Raw genomic sequence first — 24,943 nt, 5'->3', positions numbered from 1 at the left:
TAGGTGCCCTTTTTATGAGTGTCAAGTGGCTTAAACAAACAAAAAAGGAATCACTCCTTTCAAAATGGTGCCGTACAAGAACTGAATGTGACTGAAAAAATAAAACCCTAAAAGAACAGCAAGAATGCCGAGAAAACTACAGCTCGAGTCATTGGGAGCAAAATATAAATGAATGAGGGGTGGCTAAAGATTTTAGCATATTACTGTAAATGAAATACTGAAGCATTTAAATGCTATAAAGACCAATTCGTTACTATTCCTACTCCTTAATAAAGAAACACTTTAAAATGATAAATGCTCACATAAAATAGTTATTACTAATATTTTTAGCGTTTATTATAAAAATCTTAATATTAGCATAAGTTAGCAAACAGGGAGAAGCTCCCCCGGAAGTCGTTCTTCTTCGTGGCAGGAGGAGGCTGTTGCTTAGTGCCACGTTGATGGAGACCAGTGGGGACGTGGAAATCTGTCTCGAGTCCGCAGCCGGGACCCGGTAGCCTCTTCTTCTGTTTCTACAGCTGTAAATCCCTGAGCAGAATCGAAAGGGGAACCTGTACGGGCGGAGACAGTTAGTGTTTGCCTACTGTTTTTTTAATGTGTGCGTTCATGTGAAAAGAAGAGAAGAAGAGAAGGTAAGCTGCTTTAGTGAAGTAATAAGATCTGTGTGCGGGTTTGTGTGAGTGTGTAACTGTTTCTTCTCTCATATGTTCCTGCAGGTAGCTAGCAGGCTTCTAAACGCAATATCTCATTGCAGCTGTATTAGTCCAAGCTGAACTATGTCGTAGTAAACATGTACAAGAAGTGACAATAAATTTACGCGCATTTCTCGTATTATTCGAGGCTCATGAACGACACGGCTGTGTGGCTTTTAATTGGTCCATCAGCTGTTAGCTTGTTGCTAGCAAGGACTTTTATTTTGTAATTTTAACCAAACGACTGCAAAACTTCTCGGAGCTTCTTTTAAAGCTAAATGTAGCATTTCTGATGTCCTTTCCCGACACAGCCCCGAGCTACACGAAGCGTGTGATAATTAGTGCCAGTCAGAGCAGGCCTTTGTTACTCTGTAACTAGTGTATTTATTACAGCAGCAAGATGAATGGGAAAGCGTGTGTGAAACTGTAGCTACTTGTTTATTAAGCGGTCCGCTCCCCTCGATGTAAAAGAGACAGATTCACACTTTTGAAAGTCGTTATTAATATGGTATTAAAATTCTTTGATATTGTTAGCACACCTAACGGAAAATAATCCACAGCAGTCCTGCAATAAATGCAACTCCATGAAGGTGTTGTGTTGTGGTTGAACTGATAGAAAAGTCAACACATAAAAACGGCCATAATAGTCACCATAAAAAGTTATCAATATTGATTTTTGTTTCCACAGCAGATTTCTGCTTATATATCCAGCCTGTCATAAGTGTCTAATGAACACTTAACAGTGTTTACAATGTGGTAAACGATGCTATAACTCAAATAAATAATTCAGTAAGATTCAGCTGGAACCTCTAAAGTGATCATACAACCAAGCCAGCACCTTGGGGAAACGCTAAGAAAAAACTGCACATGTTAACCTTTATAAAGCTACCATTAGACAGCATTGTATTTAGCCACTTAATTTGAAACTGATAGTTTAAGCTCTTTTTTATTGTCATAGAAACTAAACTACATGAAAGGATTCAATATCTGGTTATTCTGAACGCTAAAGTGAGAGAAAAGTGTCATAAATAACTTGTAATAATCACTGCACAGTCGTTCAAACTATGCCCTTATTTCTCCAGGATGAAACTTAAAGAGATCAACCGCACAGCCATCCAGAGCTGGAGTCCTGCACAGCACCACCCCATCTACCTGGCAACAGGTATGAGCATGCAGAGAGCATCAGCACAGGCATGCATCTGCTGCCGTCTGGCACTTTGACATGAAATTACATAATTTATGTCAGTTACTTCAGTCATTTTCACAGCCTCTTTAAGTGGAAAATGACATGTTTAGTGTTGTATATTTAGGGCTGCAAACATGTAGGACATTTAATCATGTGAGGACGATGCAGGCTTCAGAATTCTCTATGAAGTTGTCCTTATTATGAAAATAGCAGGAGGCCAGGGCAAATATTTGTAAAAGTGGGTGCTATCAGTGAACTTTTAACTCATATTCACTAAATAAGAATGAATGATAAATCAACTCTGCACCTCTGGAGACAGAGTTGTTATGGTGTGACTGTACAAACTGTAGTTGGTGTTAATGAATAGAGTATTTTATCTGTAATTTACACTTAATGTGATGCTACCACGTTTTCTATTCTCAGGAGTATAAGGTACATGAACTAATACAGTCTCTCACCATCCATCTCCATGGTCTTTAAAATGCTCCGCAGCACTTGTCAGGTTTTTTTGAATGTACACCAACAGAAAATGTTCTGTCCCATTTCAGCTGGGTTTTGTTCTGTTTCAATTTTAGCCATCATACTGTTGTTTAATCCCTGTTTTAATATTTGACATGATATAGTAAATGTATTAGATAGTAATTGATCATGTGAGCTGTTCTTACTAGTAAAATACACTTTTAAAAGAATATATTGAACTTATTTTTGCAGAAATAGCTGGAAGGATTTTTTTCCTCAAATAATGAGCAGTACCATGCAGATATGTAATATCACAGTTTAAGAATGGATGGATACTAGAAAGGCAAAGTTTGCCAAATAAATGATGCTACACATCCCCAAGAATCAGTTGTATGAGGGATAAAATGCTCTGGACTGATGATATAAATAGAGCATTTATCTTAACAGCTTGTTTTGTTTCCTTGTTTGCATATTATTTTTCACACTTACATGTTTCAGATCATCAAACAGGTTTTAATATTAGATAAAGATAACTCAAGTAAATACAAAATGCAGTTTTTAAATGATACAAAAACGTTATCCAAACCTACCTGGCCCTTATCAACCGGGTTATGCAGCAGGACAATTATCTAAAACATACCACAAAGTCCACTTCTGAAAATCTGATTCAGATGGCAAGGAATCGGCTTGTTTAGTGACCTTAAGTACACAGTGAGATTAGGAACGCCTCAATCCCTACAAATAAATCTGGTAAAAGCCAGCACGTCTCTGGTAAACCACTTAGCATTAGTGTTACAGTTAGGCTGAATTTTATCTACATGCTAAACAAGCATAGTTTCTGTTACCTTTCACATCTAATTTCTTACATACATTTTGACTTTAGAATCCATTTGTTATAATATTCCCCTACAGATGAAAATTAACAGTCGAAAAATAAACAAGAAAACAAAAAAATAAAAAACAAGTGAAAAGCTAACTTGCTTACCTACCATGGGTTCTCAGAAAGTTCACTACTGCAAAAAACATTTCTACATAGTATAAGAGTTTGAAAAAACAAGAGAACTGCACTTAAAGTTTTGTGAAGATGTTTCACCTCTCATCCAACAGGCTTGTTCAGTTCTGTGCTTTGTGAGTTCATTATTAGGGAAGTAAAAAGAGGAAGACTGCTAAATGATCACAATAACAATCCCCTTCACAAATATCGAGTGATAGTGGATATATTCATCCAGTGGTGCAGCTATTGTTGAAGATCAGAAAGCAGTGACAAATATCCATAACAATTTTTAATAAAAGATGGGACTTAAAGGCTTTATTGTTTTTATTTTTATGTGATATTCTTCTAACTTCAGTGTAGGACAAGAAAAAATTCAGATTTTTACAGGAAACCAAAGACTGTAAATTTTTTGGATTATGCGTTGGAAAAATAGCTTAATCTATAAACATAGCTACATATAGTTTTTCTGTTGCTTTATTAATTGTTGATGTTTGATACCTGTGTTCCTGCAGGAACATCAGCTCAGCAGCTGGATGCCTCCTTCAGTACCAATGCCTCCTTGGAGTTTTTTGAGCTGGATTTGGCTGAGCCATCTCTGGATATGAAATCATGTGGCAGCTTCTCCTCCAGTCACAGGTAGAATAAAGAACTCTCCACAGTAATATTGCTGATTTTCTATTTTTCATCCTGCTGTTAATCAGGGCTTCTTCTTCTTCCTACTCACAGGTACCACAAGTTGGTGTGGGGTCCATATGGTATGGACTCCCAGGGTCATCCCTCTGGTGTTCTCATCGCAGGTGGGGAAAATGGCAATGTTATCCTGTACGACCCTGCAAAGATAATGAGTGGAGAGAGCGACGTCATCATCGCTGAGAGCGACAGGCATACAGGGCCAGTGAGAGCTCTGGATGTCAACCCTTTCCAAGTATGGTGCATTTCACCTTGTGCAAAAGATTTCAGCCTGAAGCTGGGTTTAAACCCCAGGCAGTGACTCATTTGGTGTTTTGTGTCCTTTTTTCCTGCAGACAAACCTTGTTGCATCGGGTGGAAATGAGTCTGAAATCTATATCTGGGACATGAATAACTTTGGCTCTCCAATGACACCAGGACCTAAAACACAGGTATGAAGACTTTTAGCCCTTTTAGTCTAGAACTTACTCGGCTTGACTCGGCTCAGCTCAACTCGGTTTTTGGGTTTTTTCGATAGGTTGTAGTATCTCTTACTAGGTGCTTTTATAGCACCTACTTGGCTGGGGTCTGAGGCGATCTGAATCAGTCCGAAAGTGTAACGTCAACAGATTGCATGCCACTGATTGGCCAGTCAGGGGTATCACTTGATGAGTCATAAGAACGACTCCTTCACAACAATCAAAACTGCCATTTTTTAAAACCTTCTAACGAAGGAAATGGCTACACAAAAACCAACACCGTGGTCCCTGAATCTGAAAAAAAAGAAAATAAGCCATACACTGAGTAGGAGGTATACCATCACCTTGGTGTCCTCCATTGTTGTGTTGTGTTTGTGTCACATACAAATGACGTCACAGGACTTTCAGCCATGTTGCTCTAATGCACATTAGGTAGTACTCAGTTGTTTTAGAAAACAACCAAAACTGAGTCGAGCCGAGTAGGTATTAGTGGAAAACGGCCATTACATAACAACAAAATAAATACCTACTAATGGCATTTTGCACTTTCACCCAGTTGCATTTTTAACCAATGTCAGTCTTCTAACGATCAAACATGACTAAAATGTTTTCCTTTTCAGAACTTTAACTCTTTAAATGTCAGTTTGTTTACAACATGCCATGGCTAATTTTCACTATACTAAATGTGAGGCTGAAAATTTTGGGAGGATTACTACAGTTAGTTATATATCCATAACTAGAATCAGCATTAATTTGGATGCTTTTTTGTTGTAAGGACTACACAGTACCTTTCCGTTGTCATTTGTACATTTCGTATACTTAAATGTACCATTTAGTGCTTTTTTGGTATTACTCTATTATATCATCATCTTTCAAATATTTTAGTTGCCAGTTTTATGTTGGGCACAGTTTTTCTCAATTCATGTATCTAATTAACATTTGTATATGACACTAATGAATGAACAGTCCATATGAATGTTTTATGTTTTTCTCTTAAAGCCAATGGAAGACATCAGCTGTGTGGCTTGGAACAAACAGGTCCAGCACATCTTGGCCTCAGCCAGCCCGGGGGGTCGAGCTTCAGTGTGGGACCTCCGCAAAAATGACCTCATTATCAAAGTTAGCGACCACAGCAACAGAGTACGTTGCCAGAGAAACCCTCAACATGCTGCATTTTCTCCCAGTCCTTTGGCTCTGTCTGCTCAACTTAAACAGTCTCAGATCACTGTTGCGTGATTCTTTCCAGATGCATTGTTCTGGCTTGGCTTGGAACCCAGAGGTGGCCACTCAGCTGGTCTTGGCTTCGGAGGACGACAGGATGCCCGTCATCCAGATGTGGGACTTACGATTTGCTACCTCTCCTCTCAAGATTCTAGAGCATCACTCAAGGTAAGCACTGATAAATCAGTCTAATTCTAATCTGTTTTACACTTTTGCTTACTGATAACAAGTCTCCCTAAAGACCAAAGCAGACTAAATATATCTTTCTAACAAGCTTTATCTGCGTATCCAGAGCCGGATATATCATATTCCTTTGATCCATAGGCTAATATAATTCTAAGATATAACAAATAGTTGAGCCCACTTACTCTTTCTTGCTACTGGAATATTCAATGTAGCATCATTGTTAAACTGCTGCTGACTAGTCCATAAAATACACTGTTTCCTCCTGTCTGAGCTATGCTTGCGAAAACCTGCAGTGCCCAGTGCGGTTCAAAGAATTTTTTAGATTTCTTTTTTCAAAATTCAGCTGTACCTAAGAACCAATCCGACCTTTAAATAGTGTTGATAATGTGAAAAAAAAGATTGTAGCTGTGCTCTTTTTCATCTGACCGTTCATTTGACAGGGGTATCCTGGCCATTGCCTGGAGCTTAGCAGATCCTGAGCTGCTTCTGAGCTGTGGGAAGGATAGCAGGATTTTGTGCTGGAATCCAAACACAGCAGAGGTGAATATTCTGTGTGTGTGTGTGTGTGTGTTTGTGAACTGACAGTTATCATTTCATGATTGCCACTGATGTTGGAAAGTAATTTTCTTGAATCCTCAGGTTTTGTACGAGTTGCCCACCAGCAGCCAGTGGTGTTTTGACATCCAGTGGTGTCCCAGAAACCCCGCTGTGTTGTCAGCCGCGGGCTTCGACGGACATATCGACATCTACTCCATCATGGGAGGGAGCAGCCAGGCACAGAGCCAGAGGCACGCTGACCAAGTAAGATTAAGTCTCCTGAAATAAAAGTATTGTTTGGGTTTTTTGGGCATTTCTCCTTTATTGGATAGCAGTAGTGAAGATATCTCCAAAAGTTGATTGTGTTCATCTGGACGTAGCGTTTTCAGTGGGAGAAATGTTTCGTCACTCATCCAAGTGACTTCTTCAGTCTCAGCTGACTGCAGGTTTCCCCAATCTTATAAACAGTACATTTGCATAATCACTGAAACTAGCCCACTGAAAGAACAATGGGCTGGGAGTGAATAGTGAAGATAGACAGGAAAGTGGAGAGAGAGGGAGAGTGCGGAAGACACGCAGCAAAAGGCTGCAGGTCAGACTCAAAAGCTCCCCAACTGAGCTAAACCGACGACTGTTAAAGTATTCTTTTAAAAACAACATTTAACATTTAAACATTTAAAACAACTATAAGAGTAGCATCATTTATATTAGACTTACAGTCGGGTCCCTGAATATCTGGAAAATGACACAGTTTTTTATAGTAGTTTTGCCTTTGTACACCACCAGGGGGATTTTAAATAGTCCAGAGCAAACTTTCAGTTTAATGTCAGCTTGAAATTTACAACACTTATCCTTTCTCTCTTTTTTCAGAGCTGTGAATTATTTATTTTTGTTCATATTAATTTGTCTACCTCGGCTCTGTGTGTTTCTTACAGATTAGCAACTCGTTTGGGAACATGGATCCATTTGGGACAGGGCAAACGTTGCCTCCCCTGCAGCTGCCTCAGACTCCAGCTACTCCAGCTACAGTCAACCCCCTGAAGAAGCCACCCAAGTGGATTCGCCGACCTGTGGGAGCCTCGTTTGCAGTGAGTTCTGTTTCTTTAAGCTCTGATCAAAAATACGGTGAGACTGATTTTATTTTTTTAAGCACACTTGAAATCTTTTTTGATTTGTTTCCTTTTAGTTTGGTGGGAAGCTGATATCTTTGGAGAATACAAAACCAAATCCCCAGCAGCCTCAGCAGCCCACTTCTCACGTTGTGCACGTGAGCCAGGTTGTTACAGAAACAGCCTTTCTGAAGCGCTCCGACCAGCTGCAGGCCACTCTGAGTTCAGGTAACTTTGTGGACTTCTGCCAGGAAAAGATCGACGTGGCTGAAAATGAGTTTGAAAAAACTGTTTGGTCTTTCCTTAAGGTATGAGGAAGCATTAAAAAACACAACGTTTAATCAATAAAGTTGTTACTGAAATTTGTGTGGATAATGGTAGTGTGGATGTTATGTGTTTTAAGGTTAATTTTGAAAGTGACATCCGTAGCAAGTACCTGGAACTTCTGGGGTACAACAAAGAGGAGCTGGCTTTAAAGGTGCGACATGTTATCTGTTCATCTGTATGTGAAATATGATGCTACACATGTTTTTCAGTTGAACTTGTGATTAATGTATCCATTTGTTGTCAGATTTCAGCAGCACTAGAGGAACAGTCTGCCAATCCCCTGAAGGTAAGCTTGTCAAAGCAAATTATCTTATATTGTGAATTTTAAAGGAATATCTCAGCATTAAATCTCTTTAAGGGGTATCAGAGATAAAGAATGCCACTCTGATGTGTGTCCTTTAAAAATGAATAAAGATGAATGTGAAAGTCAATACTTAGTGTGATCACCTTTATCCTTTAACATAGCCTGAAGTTTGTTAGCAAGCTTTCTTGTCATTTCTTTAACTGCTCTTAGTAGTTTTTTTCCGTTCTTAGTTAAGATGATCCCACACTCCGCCAATAATGTTGAGATCTAGGTTCTAGGAATGCCAAACAACACTGATACTGATAATGTTTTTCTATCCAGGTTTGCTTTTACTGCACTGGCAGTGTGTTTGGGATCGTTGTTATGGTGAAAAATAAAGCTGTTGCAAATCAGATGCTTTCCAGGTGGTATTGCATGGTGAATCAGAATCTGACAGTACTTTTCTGTGTTCATAATTCCATCAGTTTTGACAAAATCCCCAGCACCACTCAGTGAAATGCAGGTCTAAACCATAACATATCCTCCTCCATGTTTTACAAAGGGCTGTAGACACTCTCTCCTAACCTCCTCTGTACAAATTGATAATGATGTGAGCCAAAGATTTTAAATTCAGTTCTTGTATAATTTGGCATACCTCAGCCTTTTCTCCCTGTTTCCCTGCCTTCTTGAGAACATTTCTGATGAAGCTTTGTCAAACAGTAGATGGATTAACTGAAGGGCCAGATGTGTCTCTCAGGACCTATGTCAGTCTTTGCTGGATTTATTTCTAATTCTTAATAATGTGACTTTCCAATACTGTTTATCTGCTGACGTTTTTTTGGTTTTTTTAGATCTTCTTCTTTTGTCCTCCACTCTCCAGTTTCCTCAGTCTTTTAAAGGATACACTACACACAACCTGTGTAAAAAATACTGTTTTATTCTTGTTAAACTGTAATATCTTTGACATTTTTCATAGATTTAACTTAAATATGAAATGGGAACAAATTATATGTTTTTTGCAATGGGCTGCTAGTAACAAAGTGCATATGCATGTAGACAACACCCTGAATGAAAAGGAAGCAAAACGTTTTTCTGGTACAAGGACTGATAATGAGTGAAAAAGCAGCCAATGTCCAAAGACATGGAGAAGCCCGGAGAAGTATTTCTCAAGACCACTCATTGGAAAGCCAATGAGAGACTTTTGCACAGTACTGCATGCACAGGAAACTAGTGGGAAACACACTAACTAGCCAGCTAGCATCCTCCTTCAGATATTTTTATGTCTGTGCTTTCTGAGCAGTCCAAGTTTGAAGTTTTCCTTTGGTGTAAAACTGCTGGAAAAGGACTATTGGCTTGCCACATCAAATTTTTTTATTTAAACAAGCGTCATGGAGATTTGTAATTTTTAAGTCTCTCCTGAGACTCAGCCCATTCATTTATGTCCTCTGTAATGGACATTTGTTTTTGGTCTGTATCTTTTGACTTATTTCAGCTAAGTCCCAGTGTGCTCGAAATAGGACATCCTGGCCTTTCCAATTATATCTCATCTGTTTGCTCCAAAGAGGCAGGAAATCACTAAAAAGTTAAACTGAAAGATATTTTTTCCCCTCAATCCTCACAAACAAAAGCAACTCAAAAAAGTCAAACCCTAATCCAACAAGAACTCCTGCTTTTTCAACTTTGGAATGAAACTAATATTGGGATACAGCCAGGCTTACCTTTCCAGGTTTTTCCTAGTAGCAAGAAAGAAATATGGATATCAAAACATTATTGACATGATTCTGGCTCATCTGACATTTCATTCTGTGGGTAAAGCAGCAAAATTATATCTCAATCAGTGAAGTTAATAACAATTTGTAAAAAAAAAACATTAAACATAATGTTTGCAGTCTAATGATGAATAGTAGCAGTTTTATACTGGAAAATGTATCACTAAACCGCTGTTCAGGTTTCCAGACAAGGACTACACACACAGTGTCACCAGTTTCATAGCAGGAAGACTTAGCAGCTCAATAATGTAACATTTCCTTCAGGTTTAGTTGGACTCCAAAAACCGAACTGAAAGACCATATCACATCACGCTCACATTTATCAGGTGCACACAAATGCAACACTACATGCAACATTAAACATAATGAAAAGCTGCTACAAGGGTCAGCCTGCCTCTTTAAAAGGATGTAGCAGTTACCTTCTAAAAAACTTCCTATGGTCTTGAAATGTTTGTCTTTCCATTCCAAGACCATTTCTTAAATGAGCAAAGTTTTACATTGATGTAAACTTTTTATTTGCTCCTCACGTGTATTTTCACGACACTGCTATGCTATGCAGTCCATATTTCACCTCACATTGGTCTCCATTCAACTCAGCCTGTTCTGATCTGTTCGCATTTGTTCACTGGCAGAAGAATAAAAAAGTCTGACTGATTGCTGCTGGCAGTAATTACAGCTTGTCAAAGCCTCAGTTCACGGCGGAAAAGATGTAAAGTGTTTTTCTCTGTCTTATGTTTTGCAATATGGGAAGTGTTGTAAGCAACAAAGTCATGTTTCAATGCTATAAATTCAACTTCGCTTTTTGAAATTACTCAGAGGAAGCTCGACGTTTGAAAGTCACAATCACAGCAAAAAAGTGGAAATTCTCGAGTCTGCAGTGCCGCACACTTTAGGAAAGCACTCTGTCACACGCGTTTGTATGCACTGCTCACTTTCTGTATAAATGTATTGCAGTGTTTATGCATCTGCTTCCACCAGTGACCTCAAATAAGAGCTTTACTCTAGTGCTAAATCTAGTGATTTTGCATATGTCTTCATTCTCTGAAATATGGAAAATAATATTGGTCTGACTTAGGTTCTGATCCCAGTTTGAAATTTACATTTCCCTAAATGTTGATTTAAATACACTTTTTTGTTTTTTAGCTGAAACCAATCAAATAATATATGCCTGACCTGGCTGCACTAGTAAGCTGAATCCATACTGTTTCTGGTGATGCACACATCCCAGCCTCAGCCTGATGTGGCAGATCAAATTATGCAGTTGACTCTGAATCCATCTCCGCCTCTTCTGTTCAGGTGGATGTGCCCGCTCCAGCCACGCTGCAGCCATTAGCAGACCTCAGCTTCATGCCGCCTGCTGACACTCCAGAGGCAGCATTTGACATGATTGCTGCTGTAAACCTTCAGCCTACAGCCATGCTTGATCTCAGTTCCACTCCTGAAGCAGAGGATGAGGATACAGCAGCACCAGCGGCAGATCCAGAAGATGCTCTTCGCAGTGAGCCATATGCAAATTTGGATCAGGTTCTCCCAGAGGAGGAGGTGGATGAGAATGAGAATGAGGAGGAAGAGGAGGAAGAGATCCCCTTAGATCAGGTACACCTTTGTTTCCCCATTAAAAAGAGCTGAGCAGCAAAGTTACAGGAGTGCAAACTTTTTAGCTGTTTTCAGTAATGAACTTCAGATAATTTGAGGAGAATCAATTCAGCATTATTTCCACAGCTGTCCATGAATTAGTAATAAAATGTGATTAAGATAATACATTGTTTAAATTTATAACAGAGAAAACTCAATGAACAAAAAATAATCCAAAATCATTTTGGCTGTAATGTGGAGCTGTCACCTTAAATATTAAAACAACCTATTGGAAACTGATTGAACACTACGGAAACTGAAAACACCTGTCTGGGTGTGCATATTTATTTATAATTAATGAACCATGTAATCTGATTACTAACACTGTTTGACTCTTCATGCAGGAATAGATGGATTCTGGGTTGGTTTTAGGCATGCTCAAGGGGTTAGTCCAAACTGAAATATCTCAGAAAAAACTGTATGAATTGTTATAAAGTTTGGTACGTATACCCGTGTTGCTATGGCAACTTTTCATTTGGCATCAAGCTTTATACAATCTCAACATTTACTTGATTGAAATAGCAAAATTATGGCACAGGTATCCACTGTGCCAAGAGGCAGGTGTTACCCCAGGAAGGTGCAGGGCTCACTAAAGTTATCATGAGACTGGCAGTCGTTGTTTTAAATGAAATATCTCAGCATCTTTGGGGTGGCCTGTCATGAAGTTGTTGATCCCATGACTTTGCATAATCTTACATTTCTGAAATTTACAAAACGAAGGACATTTCAGTGAGTCCCAGCTGCACTTTATAATGCTAGTGAGCAAATGTTGGCATGGTAACCTGCTAAATTATGATTATGAAACTGTACTGTTACTAAGTTTAGCCTCAGGGCCTTTCATTATGTTAGAAAATCTTTAGTATCCTGGAACACTTGAAGGCTGGAGAAAAGATTGAAGCATCATTACATGTTTCTGTTGTTACAGGAGATGACAGCATCAGTTGATGAGGAGCCCATTCCTGCTGAGACATTAGCCCCTATTGAGGTCCGAGCTCCAGCTCCAACACCAGCAGGAGGGGTGAATCTCAGCATTAGTCAAGGTAACAGCACTGTCAGTGTTTCAACACATTAACTCAGTAATTTGTTGTTTGCCCTGGGATTTTAACCATCATCAAATTGTAATGGGTATGGATATGTGGCAGGATAAATCCAAAGGTGTGTATAGTAAGGCACCAGAGAGTTGAAAAAGAAATCCACTAGGAGGTGGATTTAAGTGGAAACTTATACTCTTCTGACTCATTATTACTAGTATTTTCTTCAGTATTAAAGTAATCTAGTTAGAGATGTCTGAACTTTTAACAGCTGATTCTGCTGCTTTTGAGGATTTACTTTTCTTTCAGTAGGAGAAAGAAAAAGCAGCTCTTTATAAAAGAAAAGCTCAGACATACATTTAAAGCAGACAGCTGTTATATGATTATAAATTGGTTGAAGGTCTCACACCAGTAAAGACAGAAGCCATTCGAGGAGGGCTTTGTTTGTTGGACATGAAGATGTCACATTTATGAAGCTCACACCTGCCACTGGGTTTTTTCCTAAACATAATGTTTTTTTTTTATTTCTTGCCAGATGTGGATGGGCTCATCACACAAGCTCTGCTGACTGGAGACTTTGAGGGAGCTGTGGAGCTTTGTCTCCATGACAACCGATTGGCGGATAGCATCATATTGGCCATTGCTGGAGGGCCAGAACTTTTAGAAAAAACCCAGAAGAAGTATTTTACAAAATCACACAGCAAGATAACCAAGGTGACAACTGGGGGAAACTTCCTTGAGTGTTTTTTGATTAAGAACGTGTTACTGGTGTTGTAACTGTGTATTTGTCCTGCAGCTGATCAGTGCAGTGGTAATGAAAGACTGGCACGACATCCTGAAGACATGTGACCTTCAGAACTGGAAGGAGGCTCTGGCAGCCGTCATGACCTACGCTCAGCCTGAGGAGTTCTCTTCCCTCTGCGGTTAGTTCACATGTATTTTGTTGTTGGATATCAGGGGGTCGATCACCTTTTTTAAGGTGAAGGCTTACTGTTTGAATTTAGTATTTAGATTTTCTTCTCTATCCAGGCATTTTATAAATTCTATATAAATAAATCTATTTTTTTTTACTTACATTCAGTCCATCCTGATTTTCAATTTTTTTAAGACCTTCTCGGGGACAGACTGGAGGCATCAGAAGATGCTAACCTACAATCCCAAGCCTGTTTGTGCTACATCTGTGCTGGCAATGTGGAGAAACTTGTCTCTTGCTGGACCAGAGCGCAGAACGGACATTTTCCTCTCTCACTGCAGGTATAGAAGCTCTGCTGCTCATGTTTTGTTTTTTAAATGTGTAGTGGCATATGTTTAGCTGCTTTGTAGGTGACAGAAACAAGCTTATTAATGCTTTTCCTTTGATTGAACAAATTTGTCTTTTATCTTTCATTTTTGTTTTTTCCAGGAATATGTCTGGCTTTTTAGCTGCTAAACACTCCTCTATGTTCACTAGCTCTCTCCAGCTGTGTCTTTCTGCTCTTTGTTGATTAGCAGGAATTAAACAGTGGCTTATTAGAGCTTTTACAGTGGGAGTGAACCAAAACAATCCTATTGTGAGCTTAGGACAGTCACTGCCTTTCATTTCCTCATTTTTGGTTATATTTTTTGTATTAGTAATGGCTCAAATGATGAGCCATTACAAAGAAATTCTGAGGAAAATCTTCACCTAACCCTGCATCGTCCCTGCATTTCCAGTCCAGGACAAAACTATATGCTACCACTCCAGCACCAAAGAGCACGCAGACACAAGTAGCAACTGGCTGGTGAAGACTGTGAAGTATTTAGCAGCTAAAGAGACAGTTTTCTGGAGACAAAAATAGAAAGCACGTGCTAAACATGAAGCCAAATTAAAGTAGATAAAGTTGCTGGTTAAGTAAACAGGGAGCTGTTTACTAATATTGTAGATTATGAACTGTTTATAGTTGGTAATAAGCCAATATTTCTTGAAGTGACCATTGACATATTTAATTAATGACATTGTCGTGCTCATATATTGTGCTTCTGTGCCTCAGGACCTGGTGGAGAAAGTGGTGGTGCTGCGGCGTGCAGTAGAGCAGACCCAGCGCTCTGGCCCCGCTGCTATCGGCATCCTGTTAGCTGAGAAGATGAGCCAGTATGCCAACCTGCTGGCCTCCCAGGGCAGTTTGGCCACTGCCATCACCTATCTGCCTGACAACAGCAACCAGGTATGTACACAGCTGCTGTTTGTTGCACCTGCTCTCTGAAAAGTGTGTTTTTTTTTTAAAATATTTTAATATTTGGGAGTATTTGTCCTTAATGAGATATAAATTTCCATGAATACACTCGGCCTAATCATCCCTACTGTTTTTCATTGTTACTGGTTATAGGTTTGTTTTCATGACCATGAACAGGGTCATGAAATAAAAAGCATCAGTTTAAACGAAGCATCACTGAACTGGACTGCTCCACCATTTTAGTGCTGTTCTTACTTAGGATTAGCAGACATGTCTGTCTGTGCAGTGCACCTGTACAGGTTGAAATGCTGCTTGCTCACCAAGCTTGTTAGTGTTGCTGTTAACAGGACTCTAACAGTTTTACATTAATAAAGTTCTTCTCCATGCAAACATCCAGACATTTAAATGACAGTAAATTACCTTTTTCACGTTCTACAATAGAAATTTAGATTTTTATATAGTCAATTTATATATTTTTTTATAATCAGTTGTTATATTAAGACATCTGAGGGATCCAATGTGTTGTTAAACCTCTTTACATTGACAGGTTTGGTTCATTTAAGGTTAAAGGGGGCTCTATGAGACAATGCGAAATGATTTTGACATCGCAGGTTTGGACCATCAGACCCCAGACAGACACGGTCAAATAGAGAGACTTAAGCGAAAAAGCTTACTAAGCTCATTTCTTTTTTACTTAAATAACAAATGGAGTTATTTAATTTGTCTGTGTGCAAAGCAATAAAAATGTATAATGTTTTTCAATCTGTTTAGTTTCATAATTCTTAATCTTAATTTTTTTTTCCTTAAATAATAACAGAGGTACCAAACATGCAAACAGTAAAAACCATTTTATTCCAGTATTTTTTTTGATGGCGTGCACACTTTTTATTGTGCTCAGTTATTGGAAACTGCAGAAGGAAAAAAATGAAGTGATCAGTTGAGAAGTATTGCTGTTACTGGTGTTTTTTAAAATCATTTATTATCATTTAATATGCAATGTAGCTATCCTGATCAAGAATGTCAGGATCTAACCCAGGTCTTTTGCTCCATCCAGGTTGCCATTCAGCAGCTTCGTGACCGTCTCACTCGGGCTCTTGGGCAGCAGGGGTCGGCTCCTGGAGCTTCAGTGCAAACCCAGAGAGCTCCATCTCAGCTGCCTGCCCCTCGGGCCCAGCTTCGGCATCCTTACACCCAGGTCCATCCCACCATGGTGCCTCAGCCCACCCCAGCAGCACCAGTGCCCATGCCTACATCTGCCTCCGCCCCAGCACAGCCACAGTATTACCAGCCAGTATGTTCCACAGAGCTGCCACTACAATTCATAACAGTGTTTACACATAGATCTGAGTTTTCTCTGGTTCTTATCTCTCTATCATTTACTCTGATTTGTATTTATTATGATTTTATTGACAGATTTTTTATACAAATGTATAAACTACCCAAGAATAAGATTCTGAAATCCAGCATAAACATACACAGATGCATTGTCTTAACTACACTGTAATAAAAAAATTGGATTTAAAAAAGAGATACTGCAAGTAAGTGATCCCCACATTTTCCCATATTAATGAAAACAGATTTTCTCTAAGTGTATAACCATTTCCATACAATATAATACAATTTCATAGAATATAGTTAATATAGTTTCTTTTCTTGGGAGTTTTGTTTCCTCAACAATATCTGTCTTTAAATCTAGGAAATGAGAAGATCTCTCTCTCTTAGCCTTAATTTACAATTCCAGTTCGTGTGTGTGGATTAATCTGTTCTTTGATGTGTTCATGTTGAATCTTGATGTAAGTTTATATCAGACCCGAGGGCAGACTGGTCTATTTCCTGTTCTTCCTCTAAATTTGACATCTCCACACTTACTAACTACCTGACAAAGTGCTCATTTTAATTTCCTGATGTGTTGTAGTCATTTCATCATTTGCCAGTCCATTCTTGCCAGGGTTTAAATGACAAGCTGTGGGTACTTTTATCAGCATCTGGGCAATTTTGTTATTGTGTCTAAACTTTCTTTCAGGATGTTGTGTTCTTGTAATTTGAACCTTGGCTCGTATAAAGTCCTCTCTTATGTCCACCCGTCCAATGTTTGTGCATTGTGGCGTTGCTTGGTGTGTGCTCCCCTCCCATGCTGCGGCCATCATTGGTATGTGCCGTGTGTTTCTGTGTGCTTCAGATGAGGGCTGCCTCCACTGTCACCTCCTGGAGTAACCAAACTCCCACAGCCCTCCCCAATGTCCCTCCTCCTCTTCAAGTAGGCAGCGCCTCTGACCAGAAGGTATACTGAGCATTGCCGCCCATTCAACTTTGACACACACTTCTTTTTGCAAATTAAAAAGCTTCACTGAGCAGGCCAAAGGTCCACATCCCAAACCTTCCCATGGCTTCCAACCCTCATTGCTAGCTACCATCACTGAACTTCCTGTTAGTACTTCCGTAGCTACAGTGCATTCAAAAGCTTCATTCAATCTGTTTCTGCTGCCGCCTCATAATTAATGTGAATCATTGCATGATTTATAGCTTATTCTTTATGGTTTAAAACAAAATGCATGTCATTCTGCACAAAGCATCACTGAAATGCGGTTATTGCATCACTTTTATCTGTGAAAGCTCTTTTAACATAAGACTATTCTGCCCTCTAGCAAAACTAAGCTTTATTATAATCACTACATAACTTGCTTTTGTAGAGCACAGTGTTGATTCTCAGTGGGCAGAGAAGGAAGAGTTCAGATTTGTTGTCCCTGCTTTTTCAGGTGGAGCCTTCAAACCCGATGTACGGGATTCCAGCCTCTGGCACGGCTGCAGCTCCTCCGGTCTCCTCCCCTCCTGGTTACATGTATTCTCATCAGTACCAGCGTAAGTGTTTTCACTTCCGGAACTCAGCTGTCTATCATGAGGGGCGTTGGCTTACGAAAAAAATAGATTTCATTTTAGGGAAACAACCTTGTCTTGCACATTAGGCCCAAATTTATTTATATATATATATATATATATAGAGAGAGAGAGAGATTATTTTTTCCTGTATTACTACATTAATACACACACATACCCTTGACAATACAATGCACAGTTTGTGCTTCATTTGGTGGTTTCAGTAAGAAACAGTTTACCAGCTTGTCCATTTCGAACACATTTGATACAGTTTTATTCAAGTTTTTTTTTGACCTAACAAACAGGAGTATTCCTACAATATGATCCAGTTAGATGATCATTGGCTACGAAATTATATTTGTTGATAAAAGCTCATCAAATGGGCTCAATGTAATACCAGTTTTCAACTCCAGGTACTAGAAATCTAATTACTATTTATCTTTAAAAGCCCCCGAGTCATCTATCGGCAGTTCTGGCCTGCAGTGTAATCATCAGTGTACAGACAGTTATCTCTGGGTTACTGAAACCATGAGGAAAACTTCAAAATGTGATGATTATATAAAAGTTGCTTTTATTGTCTCCTTTCTGTGATTTCTGGCTACAGAAGCTATTATTCATCTATGATCCACACTGAGCTAATTTCATTGAACCAAATCAGACCAACATAATGAACACACCAGAGTTTGAGCTGTCCAGGTTTGATCATTTTTGGCATATTTTAAAGCCGCACTTACAAGAAAAAAAAAACTGGTGTTGAAGTGCTGTACTTCTGAATAACTTAACTTATAAATGAGGTTAGGTGGAGCATACGCTCCTCCTCCAGGCTGCAGTGATGCATGGGAAAATGAATCAGTAGTATCTAAATCTTGTATAAAGGAGACAGGATTCCACCAATTAATCTATTTGTGTATTCTTTGAAACACTAGCAAGTATTTTGCTGTTTAACACTAATGTCGGATCTCTTCTGTGCTGTCATACTTAATCTTAGTTATTAACAGGAAGTGAGAATGTTCAGTTTGCATATCTCTTTGTCCGTTGAATGTTTTATAATCTACCAGCGAAACATTAAGTACTTCAGCATGCTCTGCACTGTAACCATCCTGCTGCATGGTGCACTTGGTTTAACATGCAACAGTTTTTTCACTAACAGAAAATCCTCTGTGTGACTCCCAGCTTACCCCCAGGTCAACCAGTACCAGCATGGAGCTGGTGGCGTGCCTCTCTTTCAGCCTCTTCAGTACTCCTCTGTTCCTCCTCATCCACCTCCTTCAGTAGAGCCATCCTCCCCTCCTCAGCCCCCTGGCTTTCTCTCTGAGTACACACAGCCCGTCCAGTCTCAGCCAATATCTTCAGTCTATCCTGGACAGCCTCCCATCAACCAGTGCCTGTCCTCCTCTCCTCCTTCCCAGCCTCTTTTCTTTCCTAACTCTTCTTCCTATTCCACTCCTCCGTCCTCTGGAGTTTCTTTCCAGCATGGCGGGCCAGGATCTCCTGTATCATACATGCCTCCTCCACCGAGCGGAGTCTCAGGTACAAAGATAGACAGCAAGCTGATCCCCGCCTCTCAGAGAACAGGTCTGCATGCCTCTAATCACCCTCACTGTCACTGTGCTCCTTACAAATTCTCTCAGCCTTTAAAACTAGTAGGATTCCAGTTTCCTTTGTTTACCTACACTAAAAGTTAATATCATATCTAGTTACTAAATTAATTCATTTCATTAGTGTTAACCTGCAGTGCAGGTTATTAAATCTTACCTGCTATAATGTGAATAATAACAGACTTTTTCTGCTCACTATTAAATTAAATCTTAATTATCAAAGCAATTTGCATTTATATGGTGCGCTGGTTATACAATAGTCAATATGTTTTCTGTTACTGTTTACAAAAAGGGAACATATTGGGTGTCTGAAGGTCATTTCTCACAATAAAAGCACTCAGAATGTATTATCCATATAGACAGTAACTTTAAACCCTAAATGGCAGATGTTTATGTTTTAAATGTAAGTCTTACAATACTTACATGTCCCATACAATTATGGGTAGGTTTCATATTTAGCAGTGATTTTCAATTTGCTTCTGTTTACCTGTGTCATCTTAGTATATATGGCAGGAAGGTATGCACAAAAATCAATTAAATAATACTACAATTGAAATTGAATATGTTTTCTGCATTAAGCTAATATTACGCCTATACTTATTCCAGTGACATAGCGCAACCAGATGATATTTTATTCAGATAGCAGTTCAAGTGTGAATCAATAGTGTCCTGCTCTAAAAGACTGCAAAAAGCAACAATGTCACAGGTTTTCAGCAAGACAGTGATAATCGAGACTGTCCTTTTCTGATTTGTTGGGAGAATTCACCAACTATGAACATGTAAACAAACCAGACTACTTTTTTTCATAGATAATAGTAATCATACAGTTTAAACTGTGTAAAAATCACACTGTTGTCCTATGGCTGAAAACATTTCCAACTGAAGCTGAGAGAAATGCTAAATGCTCAGATGACAGAGTTGTTATGGACACAGCCAGGTAATCATACTTTTTACACTTTGCATGGCTCCACAGAGTATGAGAAAATCACGGGTATAATTGTGACCTGCTTACAATCACACGTGTAATAAAATCCATCTATTCTGGAAGAAATTTGCACAACTTTTTTGTTGATACGATGCAATCATCTTTAACATTCACAATATTTAATGAAAACCACAGTGAATACTTACTCTTTTAAACATAACAGAATCTAATGATTATACAAATCAAAGTTTGGTTAACAATGTATTTTTGCACCTGTTTAGCATTTATAAGCAGTTTAATTCATGATATGTAACAAAAAATAATGTCACTTTTAAATGATAAAAGTTACATTTTATTGAACAATGTCATAAGAGGTGGCAGCTGTTTAAACGTTTGAGGAATGGCACCGTAAAACAGTGATAAGTGATTGTTTTCATGGCTGAAAAAAGAATTAACGACAAATGCTGTGCATTAATAAAGAACTAAAAAATCTTTATAGCTCCTTAGAGATATATCATAGTCTGTTATCAATAAACGATTAATGTGGTTATCTTTTTTAAACTTCTTATAAATGCTAATAGGGGGACTTGTAATAAAAATTCAAAACATGAGAAAGATTTGTTTTCCATTGTAGGGCCTCAGAACGGCTGGAATGACCCTCCGGCCTTGACCCGAGCCCCTAAAAAGAAGGTAGGTTTCATTAATCGGAGTTTGGAGTGACACATTTTAGAATTAAGACACATTTATATTACTCTGTTGCTGCTGTTCGACAGGCAGTTTGAGGAGTTAAATTGATTTATTTGTAGTTATTGAAATTGTTGGATGAGAAATGACATTGTTCCTCTGGACAAAGGTGTCCAATACAGTTTAGTGCACTAGTCAGTGTATATATATATATATATGTATCTCTATATCTATATCTCTATATATATATATATATATATATATATATATATATATATATATATATATATATATATATAATGTTTTAACACATAAAAGCTCTTTGAATATGAGCTATTTTGAAGTACGTACTGTCATTGTATTGTTTGGCTCTTTATTTTCTGTTATGCTTAATAAGATTCATTATTTATTTTACCTATGTCGACTGGCCTTGTATGGAGAATTATTGTTATGACAACAGACCCAGTACTGAAGTAAAGTCAGTAACAGAAAAGGAGTCTTTATCAAAGAAATCATTTGAATGAAACCAACACATTTCAAAAGAGGCAACTTTTCCTTTGAACTCCTTCTTTTCTGGCTTATGCCAAGCTTCTTTAGAGTTCATTATGGATAATAGTACAAACTGATGTTTTGGTGTGCTGAATTTGCTTTGTCCAAAACAACAATAAGACAGGCAGAGTTTTTATATCATTTAGGCAGCATTAGCTGCTGAAGAACAAGCTCACACGTGCTGATCTTTATTTGCATTTACACAAGTAGGACAGTGAAAGTATGAAATATGTCCGATGTTGTCAGTTCTAATTATAAAACTGCAACAACTGCAAAATAATTATACTTTAAACATGGAGTGGGTACGTTTGGCTAGCTGACTACTAGAACAGTTTGAGAATTGAAGATGGATTTCTGGACAGTAAGGAATTCCACATCTGTAAAGTTTACGTCTATGTCTGCGTTTAAGTTACAGACAGACAGCCATGACAGAGTTTAAACAAACTGTGCTTACTTCTGTTCAGCAGGTTCCAGAGAACTACACCCCTCCTATCCCCATCACTGCTCCCATAATGACCCCGCTGGGCACTGACCCTCAGGCACAGCCAATGTCCTCTGGGGCTCCTCAGGCCATGATGCAGGGCCAACCCAGTGTCCAGGTCCCCTACTCAGGCATGCAGCAGCAGCAGCAGCTCTCCCCTCCACCTATGAACCCTGCAATGCCAAAGACCAGCATGGAGGGTGCACCAGGAGCACCCACTGGAGATGTGATCCAGGTAAATGCCTCTCAGGTTTAACTAAATGTTAAACCATAGATTGTATATGATATACTGCAGATGGCTTTCTGGAGGAAATGATATGTCTGTGTATTTGTTTTTAATTGTCTAGCTCTGCTGCTTCTTACCAGATTGTCATTGCACCAAGAGACATACCTTAGAATCAACTGTATGATCTGCCACAGACTACAAATCCAGTATTCACTCGATAAATATCATATACTGTATAAATATCAAGTATATGGGTTATAAAACTGTAAAACTCTGCAATGTAGTTAGCTCTTTATTCTAAATAAAATCTAAAGTGTTTCAAATTTTTAAATTTATTCTTTTAATGATGAATGATTCACATTTTTATATTTTTGGTAAATACTAGTTGACACGCCTCTTACCTTACCCTTCAGCCTCTCCAGTCCATCCCTGCTGAGAAGATCATGAAGAAACCCATACCTGACGAGCACCTCGTCCTAAAGACCACATTCGAGGGGCTGATCCAGAAATGCTTGGCTGTAGCTACTGACCCTGTGAGTCTATGTAATGAAATTAACAGTGCAGTTCAACAAAGTGAGCCCTTAGATGAGTAACTGAGTGTTCTTTGATCTTTTTTTACAGCAAACTAAGAGGAAGCTTGATGACGCGAACAAACGTTTGGAGGCACTCTATGACAAACTCAGAGAGCAGACAGTGAGTATCCAGCACACCACTGCAGAGGTCAACAGTGAATCTTGCCTTTAACAAGAGTGTGAAATGGTTGTTTGATCTGTAAAATGTAAAGAAAATAGTGAAGAATTTCTCACAGCCTAAAATCATTTTCTGTATTTAAATTTAGTCATCATAGGGTTAGTGTGATACTCCATGCACACATCTGCAAGTGTCTTGATATGCTGTGAATTTACAATGTGCACATTGTCTCTAAGCAGACTAGAAACATAATGAGAACCACTTAGTGGTGAAAGTAAATTCTGATGTTTTGACCAATAGTCAAAACATGAAGAAATTTGACCTCCGGAATTGAAACAACTCAGCAGATTTTCACATGAGAAGCTCCTTCTAAAAAGAGGTGTTTCATGTTTAAAGAAATAAACATATTATAAAATGTAGTCTCAGTCAAAAATTCATGCCATCAACTGCCTGTTTCCCAATTGGTGTTTTGCATTGATTTGCTTAAGTTGGCCATTCTACTGACATAACTCTGCTGTTCCTCTGTGCAGCTCTCCCCTGCCATTGTAGGAGGACTGCACAACATAGCCAGGAGCATAGAGTCCCGATCCTACACAGAGGGCATCAACATCCACACCCACATAGTGAGCAACAGCAACTTCAGCGAGACTTCAGCGTTCATGCCTGTACTCAAGGTGGTGCTGACGCAAGCCAACAAACTCGGGATCTGATGAGGCTGAAAGTGCCAGCAGCTCATTTGAGTGCTGGACCACAGGTGGAGAGAGGCCGGACATGGGTCGTTCTGAGTATTAAAAAATTGTTTCACGGGAAGCTTCTTCAGTGCAAGTAATGAAGAATTATGTATGAAAATACTGTTAAATTCTTCTTTGTGCCATTCACGTTTCTCAAACAGAAGCCATGCTGTCAGTTGCACTCAGTGGTGAAAGTAAATTCTGAGCCAGTTAAGGGGCTACCTATCGACTGGCTGACAAGCAGACACTAAGCATTTATTTTTAAATCAGTCAACAATTAATACACAAATATGAAAGATATGAATCAGGAATAAAAACTGGATAAAGCAAAATAAAGATAATGAATTTTAAGGGCATTCCTGTCTGTTGATAATCAGTGAATCGTGTATTAATGGCAGACTCCTGATGCATGCTGTTGGCTCAAAGTTTATGCAGCTGTATCGGCCTGTTCATCTTTAAAGTCTTTGAACTTTTGTGCACTACACTAATGCTGATATACCTTTAATTCATAAATATATCTAAATTTTTCTCAAAAGTACAAAGTAACACTTTAGTTGTACATACAAATGCATCATTACTTGCATGCATTTTGCAGTTGACCTGCAAATAAGATTGCAGATATAATCACTCATTTTACCAGATAGAACATGAATTTGTTAAAAACATGGCGTTATAGTGACAGTTAGGGTTAAAGCAATACTACGTGTCACATGTATTTAGAGTAAAATCAGTGCGTATCAAATGCCAGTTATTTTTAATGCATCTACTATGACTTTTGTTTAAACTTTAAACCCTTTTTTCTGCTTTCACTGACTTACTTTCACCACTAGTGTTACTACATACAACACATTGGACCAAGATACAGTCAGTGTGTGGGATATTTCAGTGCAGAGCAGTGTAATCCCAAGTGTTGAGGACACTGATGTTTTACTGCTTTTGTTTGTTTGTTTTTCAGTGTAATAATAAAGCTCAGCAGAGTGCAATGGACCTTTCAAAAACAGGCTGTGCTTTTATTGAGTTTTTAAGTATGCATGCATAAACAAATGCTAGCAATCGCCTTTCCTGGCATTGGAATTAATTATCTGCTAATTAATCAGACCTCAAACGAAACTGGAAGGAGACTTGTACTTGATTTTCATTCCAACTTTGATGAGGGCTGAAGTCTGAGTGGTCAAGCTCACGTTTATGTTGTTGATAAAACGAAAACAAGTCTTTGTTTTTGATTGACGACATGCAATATTTTCAATAAATAGTATTTATTTACAGTTTGCATTGTTTTTTATTTTGTTTGTGAAATGAAGGATCATTGCGGAAATGGTTGCAGAAATTTTGGTCATTTATATGTGTTTGTGTTATATAACACAATCAGAGTTTAAAATATAATGCACTGTTATACATGCAACTTATTGTTAATGC

The 24,943-nt window shown here is 38.6% G+C and overlaps 1 protein-coding gene across 7 annotated transcripts; it reads left to right on the top strand.

Annotated features, from left to right (window-relative positions):
- Nucleotides 1–420: 420 nt before the first annotated feature.
- On the top strand, nt 421–24,795 carry sec31a (SEC31 homolog A, COPII coat complex component). Of its 7 annotated transcripts, none has more exons than XM_063478037.1 (28): nt 421–632; nt 1,775–1,854; nt 3,844–3,967; nt 4,058–4,256; nt 4,357–4,452; nt 5,479–5,619; nt 5,726–5,868; nt 6,327–6,426; nt 6,526–6,687; nt 7,359–7,511; nt 7,610–7,840; nt 7,936–8,010; nt 8,104–8,145; nt 11,208–11,507; nt 12,472–12,586; nt 13,113–13,291; nt 13,374–13,500; nt 13,686–13,831; nt 14,587–14,760; nt 15,824–16,060; nt 16,949–17,050; nt 17,526–17,628; nt 18,817–19,173; nt 20,801–20,856; nt 21,867–22,115; nt 22,520–22,639; nt 22,728–22,799; nt 23,327–24,795. In XM_063478037.1, exons 2-28 carry the CDS (start codon nt 1,776–1,778, stop codon nt 23,504–23,506), a joined length of 4,062 nt encoding a protein of 1,353 aa, XP_063334107.1. In that variant the 5' UTR covers nt 421–632; nt 1,775; the 3' UTR covers nt 23,507–24,795. The 7 variants fall into 7 exon arrangements, with proteins under 7 accessions (XP_063334107.1, XP_063334105.1, XP_063334104.1 ...); XM_063478035.1 differs by having other exon boundaries at nt 21,864–22,115; XM_063478034.1 differs by having other exon boundaries at nt 18,817–19,218.
- The last annotated feature ends 148 nt before the right edge of the window (nt 24,796–24,943 follow it).

This window comes from Pelmatolapia mariae, linkage group LG7, assembly GCF_036321145.2.
Source record: "Pelmatolapia mariae isolate MD_Pm_ZW linkage group LG7, Pm_UMD_F_2, whole genome shotgun sequence".
Classification (NCBI taxonomy): Eukaryota; Metazoa; Chordata; class Actinopteri; order Cichliformes; family Cichlidae; genus Pelmatolapia; species Pelmatolapia mariae.
Note: the sequence above shows the minus strand (reverse complement) of the source record. Positions and strands in the feature narration are given on the sequence as shown.